Source organism: Mastigoproctus giganteus, chromosome 14, assembly GCF_048544385.1.
Source record: "Mastigoproctus giganteus isolate SK-2022 chromosome 14, ASM4854438v1, whole genome shotgun sequence".
Lineage (NCBI taxonomy): Eukaryota > Metazoa > Arthropoda > Arachnida > Uropygi > Thelyphonidae > Mastigoproctus > Mastigoproctus giganteus.
In genome coordinates this window covers 65,909,046-65,921,113 of record NC_143588.1, presented here as the reverse complement: position 1 = coordinate 65,921,113, position 12,068 = coordinate 65,909,046, and the positions used below count along the sequence as shown (strand labels likewise).

Sequence of the window (12,068 nt, the reverse complement as noted above, 5' to 3'; positions counted from 1 at the left end):
CCTTAGATCTTAAGTGTTTCTTAACTAACAGCATCACCCCTCCTCCCCTTCTATCCTGTCAATTATTTCAGTACACATTGTACTCCCCAAATTCCAATTTTGTATTCCTTATATCTGTATGATACAATGTCTCTGATATCCCAACAACATCAGCCTTTGATGCCTTCAAAGCATCTTTTGCATCTTTCTTACATCATTTACCACTACTTAATACTAATAAGAACTCTATATCCAACAAGATTTAACTTAGATTGTTATAGTGTGAAAAATCAGAGTTACCTAGAGAGAGAGAGAGAGATACTCTATTTTCATTGTACAGAACGTTCATTTTTCAAATAATATTGTGATCTTTGTAATAAATTTTTTTTTGCTACATAAAATAATTGCATATCATTCAGTTAATTAAAATTTGTAAAAGCAATGAAAAAGTTGTCAAATAAAAAGTTTTTGAAACCAAAACAAAGTGCTGGACTCTTATAACTCTGCTGACACCACAAATGCCTTAAAAATTAATTTCTATTAGAGTAATGTTAATGTGAATTTTAGTATTTATTCAGTTTAGTTTGGCTTTTTAATCTGCATTACTGAATGTTAAGAAACATTCAGTAATGTAGATTAAAATGGCAAAATTTTACATGCTATGCACTTGATTGCATGAAATTTTGCTGGTTGTAAATTAAGAAGTTTGAGACCATTGAAAATTTGCTTAAGCAGGGTGAAAATTTAATACCTTTCATTCAGAGATTTAATGCTGCCTTCAAAGAATATATTCATTCTTTGAAGGCAGTATTAAATCCATAGTGGTGTCACTATTTATAATAGTATTAAACCCAAATTGAAATTAAAAATTTCCAGATGCAGTTGAAGAAGTTAATTGGCATGCAAAGTGAAACATGCCATTCAAATGACATGCTGATTTGGGATGATGTGGCAGGTATCCAGTTGTCAGACAAGTATTTCTAGTTGCCAAAAACTACACAAGCTGTTCTAGTATGCTATTCAAGTTGGCCCTATAATAATTGGGCCAATTTGAAACCATTACATTTTTTATATTACCAATTTTTAATGACATTTTAAAGTTTTTTGAGAAAATAATGCTACTCTGCATTACATTAGCATTAATAGAGGCATATGATGCAAGAAAGCAAGCTTATACAGCATCAGCTAAAAAAAAAAAAAAAAAAATCCTTCCCAGTTCACCCATCCCTTCACTCCAAATGTTTGTCTAGTTCTGCCATTTATTTAAGCTGTCAACTTACACAACAACAGATGGAAGTTTGCTCCAGCAATCAACCTCTCGCTGGCTAAAGGCAAATTTCCACACATCTATTCTACAACTCTTTCTTCAATTTGAATTTATGCCCCCTCAGGTTCGTAATCTGAGCATGAGGAAGAATCCCATCAGCACTGAGCTTGCTCAAACCACTGAAGGCCTTATACACATCAATCAATTAATTATCTTCATTGTCAGAGGACACTACCGTCCCCTCAGTGACTTACTTATTTGGGCTTACTCTTTAGAAAGGACTATGCTTATCCACAAGATGACCTACAGTTACTAAAATCATTTTTAATCAAATAACTTTAACACGGAGATTGCAACTGGTCTCTGGTTCTGTTGTCTCAGAAGCAAAAACAAAGCAGATCAGCATTATTTTTTCAAAACTATTTCAATGCTTGCATTAAAATAGACTCCTAATTTTCAATGTTTTTTTTGGTTTTTTTTTAAACATTTTTCAGTATGACTACAAGTTTTTTCTTTTTTAAGTAACCATATTTTTACTTTAATCTTGGCAACTAATTTAAGTTTCACAAGTGGCACACAGAGCTGGAACAAACTTGTTGACTTCTGCTGGAAGTGAATTTTACTTGAAATGTTTTTAGCATAAGCATATTGAAAATGTTGCTTCCGAGCATCAAAATTAAGCTTTCTCTTTTCCTCTTGATATTACTTTTCTTCTGAATAGCTGCAAACACTATACCAATCACAAATTCACTCTATTATGAAATCTATTACCACATTTTTGGCGGGATCTTAAGAATCAGAACTCCTAGACTCTATTCAAAACAGAGCAATCAGATTAATTAATATGGGCAAGGAGAGCATGTTAACTAATATTAATGCAATACTAATGTTGTATAAACCAAAAGTAGCATTCATACAATGTGCATAAAGGCTGCATATGTCGGTTTTTACAGTTGTTGGTATTCTATAAACTTGTTTTTACAATGTTCATTGTTTTTGAGACTGTTCAAATTGCATTTCCCTGCAGATTACAGCAAATTTAAACATGATAAGCAATGATGAATAATACATACAACACCAGACAAATTAATGGCAGCCCACTTGTTTCAACTAATTTTATTTTTCTGGTTCAAAAACATGTTTAAATTATTTATTTATGAACAAAAAAGATGTGGGCACTACGAAATTCACACATTCTTAGGACAGCGGTGCCAAACCTTTCCGTACTATATGCCAAAAAATAAGCCTAAACAAAAATATAATTTTTGCATGCTATATAAAAATAAATAAAACTGAGTAAAATTAACCCTTTGCAGTCCAATGTTTCCTCTCATGCACCATCACAAAATTTCCCTTCTGATCCAATGTCCTGTCAGCTGCACCTTTCTGTTTTTCCAATTTTATAGCTTGTTTTCGCACTCTTCCAGTATAATTATTGAACTGCCTTCTATTTATACTTCACCTAAACACTTTCACAAACTAATTGAATATTTACATTCAGTTGTTAACGGCCAGTGGCTGTAGTTTTTCTTTGTTTTTAGTGTTCACTGTACATTTACTCTCTGCCAGAAACAAAGTGTTTAGTCATGGCACCAACATCTCAAAAAAGGCCTTTCTGATGACGAAATTGTTAGAACTTTCATTCAAAATTTGATTTAGTTTTATCCGATAGTGAGGATTATGTTATTTTTGATCCCAACGATATATCTTGTAGCAGTGATGAAAAAACTGATGACAACCTGTTAACCAATGCTGGTGTGGCTTCATCTCATCCAAAAACTTTTTCAAAGTGTTGAGGATGGTGGATTTTATCTGTTCATTGGCCGATTTTACATTAGTATTCAACTAGCAGAACTACATAAACTGAATATACACCTAAGGGCAATGGTACGGGGAAAGAGGAAAGTTTACTATAAGAGATCAAGACGAGAAAGAAAACTGAAAAACAGAGTTGTCTGTTTCCAAAAGGAGGATATAGTTCAAGTGCTAGCATGGAAAGCCAAAAAAAACTCTTACTTATGCTTTCTACAATACCCAAACTGTGGTTACCACAAAAAAGGTAAAGAGAGGGGAAATCATACAGATTGAAATGCCAATTGCTATTGTGAATATGTAAAAAATATGGGAGTGGTAGACAGAGCTGACCATTACTGTGCGAGTTAAGTTGTAAACTCAGAAATCAATGAAATGTTTTTCCTGGCTATTAGAGGTCTCAATTTCAAACAGCTTCATCTTGATGAAGGTGGCAGATCCATCTCGAAAAAACCATTCATCACAGGCAGTTTTGAAAGAAGTTGCTTTGTTCAGCTAGACTGCAAAATTCTGTAAAAAATCAATAATTTATTAACTGTTCTTGAAAACTATCTATCAAATTAAATTTTTGAAAATTCTGTGATAAATGGCAATACTCAATAGTTAATAACATGTGGAATAACCCTGTAGTATTTTTCATGAATGAAAGAGAAATCAGATTAACAATTATAATTTTTGTACACAAATTATAGAGCATTATTGTTGCAAGACAAATTTCTTACTTCAGATGCAATAAGTTCCAATCCTGACACTTGTCTATGCTTTTCTTGTTGAATAAGACCCCACAGTTCTGGATCATCCTCTGAGAGCGGTTCATTTAAAGTGCTTGTTAAGTGATGGCAGCTACGAGAAGATAACTTGGTTTTTGACAAGAAAAAGCTGAGTCTGCCATCTAATCCTTGGAAATTAACCTAAAGAATATATAATATGAACCAGAGTTTTAATGCTCAATACATTCTACATTGATATCAATAAATATTTGTAAAAGAATAAGAGAAGTTTACCTCAATATGGTACGTAGAACACTTCTGTATGATACTCTCCAGAAATTAAAATGAAAACAATTTTTAAAAAAATCTAAAATCTTATACTACAGTAAGAAATAATTAACAATAATTAAAAATTAAGTAAAAAATTAATTTAAGCAAGAAAATTGCAAAACGATTTTCCTTCCCGAAGCTGACAATGTTTTGACTGTATGTCGTGATCACAGGAATAAAAATTACTAAAATAGTGGTGAGCATGGAACTTAAAAACTGAGGCCGTGTGTTGATTAACACGAAAATTCAGAGGAAACTGCGTAGAACCCTGATAAGATGAGTTGCAATCACTGAGTTGTATTTCTCATTGCAATCAATGAGTTGCATTTCTTGCAATCACTGCAAGAAATGTTGTATTCTGGGTCATTTATTTGTGTTGAAAACAAGGAAAGGACTGAGCGAATGTTAAGTATAGTGTGTAATTTCCATATTGGCCTGGCTACAATTTTAATTATAATGTGTAATACGGAAATTACACACTATACTGAACAATCGCTCAGTCCTTTCCTCGTTTGCAACACAAATAAATGACCTAGTATACATTTCTTGCAGTGATTGCGACTCATCTTATCAGAGTTCTACATGGTTTCCTGTAAATTTTCGTGTTAATCAACACACGGCCTTCAGTTCATTCTTCTTGTTCAGCCATGTCAGAATTAGCCTTTCATGCCGTTAATGAAAAACACTTTTTTTATTTAATGAGGTCAAAATACTTAGTGTTCAATGTAATTATACGAGACTTAATTGAAGAAACCGTCGAAATTAAATTACATGAGAATTCTGTTAATGTTCACTGGCCATATCTAATCTCCGACTCGTGGTCCTTTACATGGATGCGCGAAGACAAATAATCCCTATTTAAGTTCCATGCTCACCCCCACGGTAATTTTCATTCCTGTGAAATACATTCATGGCATACGGTTGAAAAGCATTGTCAGCTTCAGGAAGAAAAATCTTTTTGCAATTTTTTTCATTAAATTAATTTTTTACTTAATTTTTAATTTCGTTAAATTGATTTTTAATTGTTCATTTGATTTTTAATTATCTCTTACTGTAATGAAAGATTTGATTTTTTTATTGTTTTCGTTTTAATTTCTAGAGAGTATCATACGGGAAATGTTCTATGCATCATATTGAGGTAAACTTCTCTTATTCTTTTACAAAGTAAAGAATATATAAACAAATATTGCACATGAAACAATCAAGAATGCTACCACAATTAAAAATAACGCCATTAAGAATCAAGACTACACTGTTGTAAAAAGGATCAACTTGAACACAAAGCATACAATGAAAGTTAACTAGTCACTAAGAAATGTTTCTTCTAATAGTTTATATAAAAACAGCAAGTAATAAGGAACTTTCTTTTAGTGTCATAGTTTCATTAACATGCATAAGATTAATCTCGGCCCAACAGTAGTACTTGTACATTTTACAAAACCCTAAATTATGCCAAACCAAAGTATGACACTGAAACAATTATAACCTTCTTGAGACATTTGGCTAAATACAGTGCTTACTGAACAGTGGAAGTCAAATGGATGTAATTTCGTTGGATTCTGCATCTGCCTTAGACAGACTCTTTATGAAAGCCCATTATAAAAATATTGCATGATTGTCAATTTGATCAGGATCATTCTCCTTGCCACAACTGAAGGTTTCTAAGCAATAGGCAAACAAGTATCTCAAGATATGACAGTTCTAACCTTCATTCTGAACAGAGGAATCCCTCAGGGTATCTTTCTGCTTTTCTTTTTGCTGCTGCCATCAACCCATTTCTGTAACTGTATGTGATGAATCAGCTGATATTTAGATTGTTGCCATAAGGAATGATAATCTTAAGTTAATTTGGATGCAAAAGGGATCAAGATTATCATTCCTTATGGCAACAATCTAAATATCAGCTGATTTCTAAGGATGCTTCTAAATAACTTGATGACAGCCTCATATCTTAACAATAGTGGTCTCACCCTTAACCTGAACAAGATTGCACAAACATCTTTCAGTACGAAAATACAGCATTAGCGATAGCCATTAGTGCCACCCTAAATGGGTTTCTTTTTTAGAGTGCAACAACACAAGACTGTAGGTATTGTATGGTATGGGACAAACTCACTTTTGTCCCTTACCTTGCAAACACGAAAAAGAAGACCTCTGGGGCACTGTCATGTTAGACAACAGCTAACTGGGGTATTATGTTCCAACCTCATAATGCACTATGTGGTGAGATGTGTATCCCCAATTGCCCTACATGCCTGCCTTTTAGGGCCTCTACTTACATTGTTAATCTCAGGAGATTCTGTGGAATAGTGAATTCTGAGGTAGCTAAACTGCTACATGGGGATGCCATTTACCAGCTCTACAAGTATTCCTTGCATTAACCTGAATTTGATCCCCTAGCAACTAACCATAATCAAACCAAACACCCATCCTGTTAAAGCTCTTCACAGAAAGGATAGAGATTCCAAGTCTCACTAAAATTGTCCTCTGCCACCCAATCACCACTAGGCTCAGAATAAAGAACCTTGATAGAATTGTTCTCATCAAACACTATTGGAATGTTCTTGACCCTGGAGGTAGACTGTGCTAGTTTTGCAAAGAAAAGGCTTACCAGTCTGAAATATTATACAGAGTGCACACACTACTGCCCAGCATTCACCAAAGTAATACTGGTTACAAGAAAGGCATTACCTATTAAGCAAACATGTTTTTCTTATTAAATATAATTATCATTTTTATCTGTTTAATATTTATATATGATTTATTGCTGCAAAACTGAGGTAATTTAAGCAATGTATTAGTAGTTGCAAATGATGCAAGACAGCAAGGTTATAGAGCATCAGCCAAAAAAAAAACCAAAAAAAAAAATCCCTTCCCACAATATCTGTCCATTGCCTCCAATAATTTGTCTGGTTCTTTCTTGAATTTATTCAAACTACCCGCCTCCTTGTCCACCTGTGAAGGGTTGAGATATTATACTACCAATCAGAATCACAGTGCCTGCACACAGCAGTCCTTCAGCTGCGGAGACCTGAGATATAACGATATCAACATCAGTTACAGCATGTAGTATCAGATAATTCAGAGCAGTTGTTGAGAAGGCTGCTAACACTTTTTGGATAGCATTGTGGTTGCTTCCTCGATGGATGACCTGTGCTGGATGGATGCTCCTGCTGTGGCCTTATTGTGGTTCCAGAGCTGTATGTGAAGACTGATTGAGATATTACTCTTGAGATTTGGAACTGTTCATGTTTGATAAAAAGTTGACTTCTTCATTATGACTACATTTTTTTTTTTTTTTTTTGATTTGGTAGTTGTTGGCGCATCGGCTTCTGTGGCCATATTGCACCTCCCAAGGTTTTTGCAGTACTTTGATCCAAGCCCGAGGCGGGAATCGAACCCGCGACCTTTGGGTTGCCGGGCAGGTACTTTACCCACTCGGCTAGCCCGGTCGGCATTATGACTACAATTCCTGGTTTAGACTTATACTTCCTGGATTGGACTTCTACTCATTATTTTGAGTTACATGGTGGACCTACAAGTATTAATCGAATCATTGGAGATCATCACAAGCTTAAGTTAGGATTTTATAGTGTCAGATAGTTTCATGGTATTGCACTTTAACATGGACATTACATTGAAAACATACTGACCCACTAAAAGAGAATCTAAGATAACTGTACATCAACATTGTTCAGTGGTTGTACAAAGGGTACTAGGAAAGTTTTGCAATATGACGCAACAATGAATCACAGGAAACTGCTTGTTGCTGCATGTTGAGACATGTTCATACGTGCATAGTAGCCGCCGCGCCAAGTCGATGGGCTCAGTTATTCATTGGTAGTGAGAGTGTAAAGTGCTTGCGATGGCATCGTGGTCACGAAATGAGATAAGGACAGTTTTGCGGTATAATTTCATGCGTGGTTTAACCATAGACCAGTGCTTAGAAGAAATGACTCTTGCACTAGATGATGATTGTCCACATCGTACAACGATATTCAGGTGGTATAGAGAATTCCAAAGGGGAAATTTCACTCTGGAGGAGTCGGAGAGGCCGGGAAGGCCACGAACGTCAGTTACGGAGGAAAACGTTACTGCTGTGAGGAAAATGCTTGACGAAAACAGGTGAGTGACCTACCAACAGATAGAGGATACTTTGGGCCTAAATGCACCAGCAATTCGTTCGATTCTGCAAGATCATTTGCACGTGAAGAAACTTTGTTCTCTCTGGGTGCCGCATCAACTGACTGAAGAGCAGATGACACGACGTGTGACTTGGTGCCGGGAGATGTTAAAAAAGTTTGATAAGGGACAATCTCGGTATCTGAACAACATCGTGACAGGTGACGAGACTTGGCTGTACTATTACGATCTGCCGACCAAGGCTCAAAACAAAGTTTGGGTCTTTGATGATGACGACACACCCGTAATTGTCAGAAAATCCCGATCTGTAAAGAAGAAAATGATAGCTGTATTTTTCAAATCGAGTGGAATTGTGGAACGTGTCGTTTTGGACACGCAGAAGACAGTCACAGCTAAGTGGTATACTGAACAATGCCTGCCTAAAGTCATTGGATCTATGAAGAACCTGCGGCCAAAGTCAAGAATGGACACCTGGTACCTCCATCACGATAATGCTGCAGCTCACCGCGCCAAAGCCTGCACCGAATATTTGACCACGACAGGACTGAAACTTCTCGAGCACCTTCCCTACAGTCCAGACCTTGCTCCCTGCGACTCTGCACTGTTCCCGCATGTGAAAATGAAGCTAAAAGGGAGGCGGTTTTCCAGTGATGAGGACCTTCTATGGGCTTGGGACAACGAGTCTGCTTTACTCCCTAGTGAAACTTGGCAGAATTGGTTTAAAGATTGGTTTCGGAGGATGGAGAGGTGTATTGAATGTAGAGGAAATTACTTTGAAAAAATTAAATAAACAAAGCTGTATTGCAAAACTTTCCTAGTACCCTTTGTATATGTATAGCAATGTAAATAGGTGGCAGGGTTGCCAGGAAAGCTAGTCAGCACCGCCTAATATAATAAATAAATTTTTTAAAAAACGTTAAAATTTTTTTAAAAACTATCCACTTCCATAACCATAGATGGAAGTTTGTTTCAACAACCAACCACCTACTGGCTGAAGGCAAACTTCCACACATCTATCCTGCAATCATCCTTCCTCAATTTGAATCTGCCTCCTCATAGGTATAGTCTGAGCAAGAGGAAGAATGCCATCAGCATTTGCTTGCTCAATAACATTTAAAGCCTTTAACACCTCAATCACATCACAATGCAGAAGCGTAGTCTCCAGATACCGCAATTTGCAGAACTGAAGCCTTTCTTGGTAAGACCACCCTTTTATTCCCATCATTAATCTCATTGCCTTCTCTGCACCCATTCCAGCATATCTACAACCTTACTACTGCCGTGTACAATGGGACAACTACCCCCTTATCATTGCTAACAAAGTTCCTCTATATCGTTGACAAGACCCCACAAGCTGCCCTAGCAGCCTGTCTGCACTGTCAGAAAATTTCATATCTGACTGCACAATTATTCCCAGTTTTTTTTCATTTTCTCCACTACCAACACAGTTGGCATGTTAATGTGGGATTACTGCTACCCATAAGTAGTACCTTGCATTTTTCATTGTTAAACCTCAGCTGCCATTTCACGGCCCATCTACCTACTTTTTCTAGATCACATTGCAGTACCTTACTCTGATTACTGTCATTAACCAAACTGCAAAACTTTGCATTATCTGCAAACTTAGACATCATGTCTGATACCTTCATCAATATCATTAATAAACATAGAAAACAACAATGGGTAAAGCAGTGAACCCAGTGGACTCCACTAAAAACATTAGTCCACAAAGCACAATGTCCATTAATAATCATTCTCTGTCTTCTTCCACTCAACCATACCTTTATCCAGAGAAGCAACTTGCCCTTAATGCCACACTGCTCCAATCTGTACAGCAGTCTTTTATGTGCAACAGCAGTATCAAAAACTTTCCTGGAATCCAAGTATATGATATCAAAATTATTTTTTGCATTCCACTCCTATGTTACTATCCAATCACATTGGTCAGACAATATTATCCCCCTCACCAATCTATGCTGTGACTGCAGAAGCCTTTCTTGGTAAGAGAACCGCTTTGTTCCCCCCACCAATCTTGTTACCTTTCTCTGTACCCTTTCAAAGAAGCTCTACATTCTTCCTAAAATGAGGCCTCCAGGCCTATATGTAATCCGTCAACTGTGTGGCCTAGCTCTTGCCTTATGCAATGGGATAATCACCTGCTTATCTCTATTAGCAAAATTCCTGCATATCATTGACAAAACCCCATGAGCTGTCGTAGCAGCACTGCTCAGAAAATTTCATATCTGACTGTACAGTTACCCCAGATCTTTCATTATTTCTCTATCCTGGGTGTGGTACCACACAGTTGACATGTTACTCTGGGATCTCATATGCATTATTTTGCATTTGTCAATGTTAAACTTCAATTGCCCTTTCTTAGCCCATCTGCCTAATTTTTCTAGATCTTGTTGCAGTAGCATACTGCTATTACTATGTAGCTGGCTCCGTAGCTGAGTGGTCAGGAGTGGGAGTGCAGTAGCACACGCTCCTTGAGTAGAGCGGGGTTCAAGTCCCTGACTACTAAATACAGTCAATCTGCCAACCCGCACTGGACCAGCATGGCAGATTATGGTCCATTTTCCCTCAGCATGAATTGTTGAGAAGGCTTCCATCCTGCAGTGGGTTGATAATGGCTGCACTTTACCTTTTACTGCTATTACTGTCGTTATCCCCCCCCCGACAACCTTTCTATCATTTGTAAACTTAGACAATAAGCATGATATACCTACATTATTGTCTGCATATGATTAAATTTATAGTTATTGTTTAGTATATTAATTGAAATTGTTTAAGCATTGTGTTTTTTGTATTCTATTTCATTTTGAACTCTTTGTATATAATTTTATTTTGAATATAAATACAGTCAGACCACTCTTTAACGAACTTCCATATAGGGAAATGTTCTATGTAGTGAACTTTTTTGATTTCCCCCTTGGCCATTACATTGAAAATAGTTTCTGTATAAGGAAGAAAATTTCCATAAAATGAACTGATTTTGAGAGACACGGATACGCACTGTTCGCACCTCTGGCCTTTAGGCAATAAAGCTGATGCTGTAGAAGACACGATTTAAGAGTTAAAAGGATTAATCATTAATCTCTTTAGCTTTTAATAGCTAAAGGCTTTAATTCCACGAATTAAGAGCTAAAACATTTTACAATTTAATGGTGCCTGTAAAACCCTGAAGGAGGAAACTGGCCAACCACGGCGTGAGATTGAAAAAGATGGAAGTTTGGGAGAGGCCTTTGCCCGGCAGTGGGTCAGCAATGGCTAAAAAATAAGTAAAACCTATACAACTTATACTCTACTATGCCAAGAAGTCTCGCTGGTCAGCTGCCCACAGCCATTGGCAAAGATTAAGGCATATTCCCGACGCGGGCATTGGCTCTGGTCAACCTATTTGCTACCGTAAACATCCAATTACAGAATTAGGAGAGAGCGATTTTCCTTTATCTCGGAAATTCATCTGTTGTTTCAAAGAAATGAGTCATCCACACTTTCACTAAATTTCACCTGTCTCTGTTTACATGGTAGCTACAAGTGGTCCCTAATTTCATCTTTGTTTTAACTGCTGTGCAAGTAACCTTAGTGGCTAAGAGAAAATCCTTGGTGTAGTGTGAAAAAGCGGAAGTGCTTAATAGTGTAGATAGTGGCGTTAAAAAAAAAGAAATAGCTTTAAAATTTGATGTCCCTGTCAGTATTGCATCAATCATTCTGAAAAACCTTGTTTCTATTTTCTTTGGTCCTTGAGGTTGTCACAGACATTCTCTCAGATATGCCAGACAAGCTGTACTTGCTACCTGGGAGTCTAAAACGCTGATGGAACT

At 36.6% G+C, this 12,068-nt stretch overlaps 1 protein-coding gene across 1 annotated transcript in view; it reads right to left on the bottom strand.

The window, feature by feature from the left end:
* The window catches only part of LOC150075187 (serine hydroxymethyltransferase, mitochondrial-like), a 140,339-nt gene that overhangs the window by 109,422 nt on the left and 18,849 nt on the right, over positions 1-12,068 (bottom strand). The window contains exon 2 of the mRNA XM_090389091.1: positions 3,781-3,969. Coding sequence (XP_090245217.1) covers positions 3,781-3,969 — 189 coding nt within the window. The remainder of the gene's footprint in view (positions 1-3,780; positions 3,970-12,068) is intronic.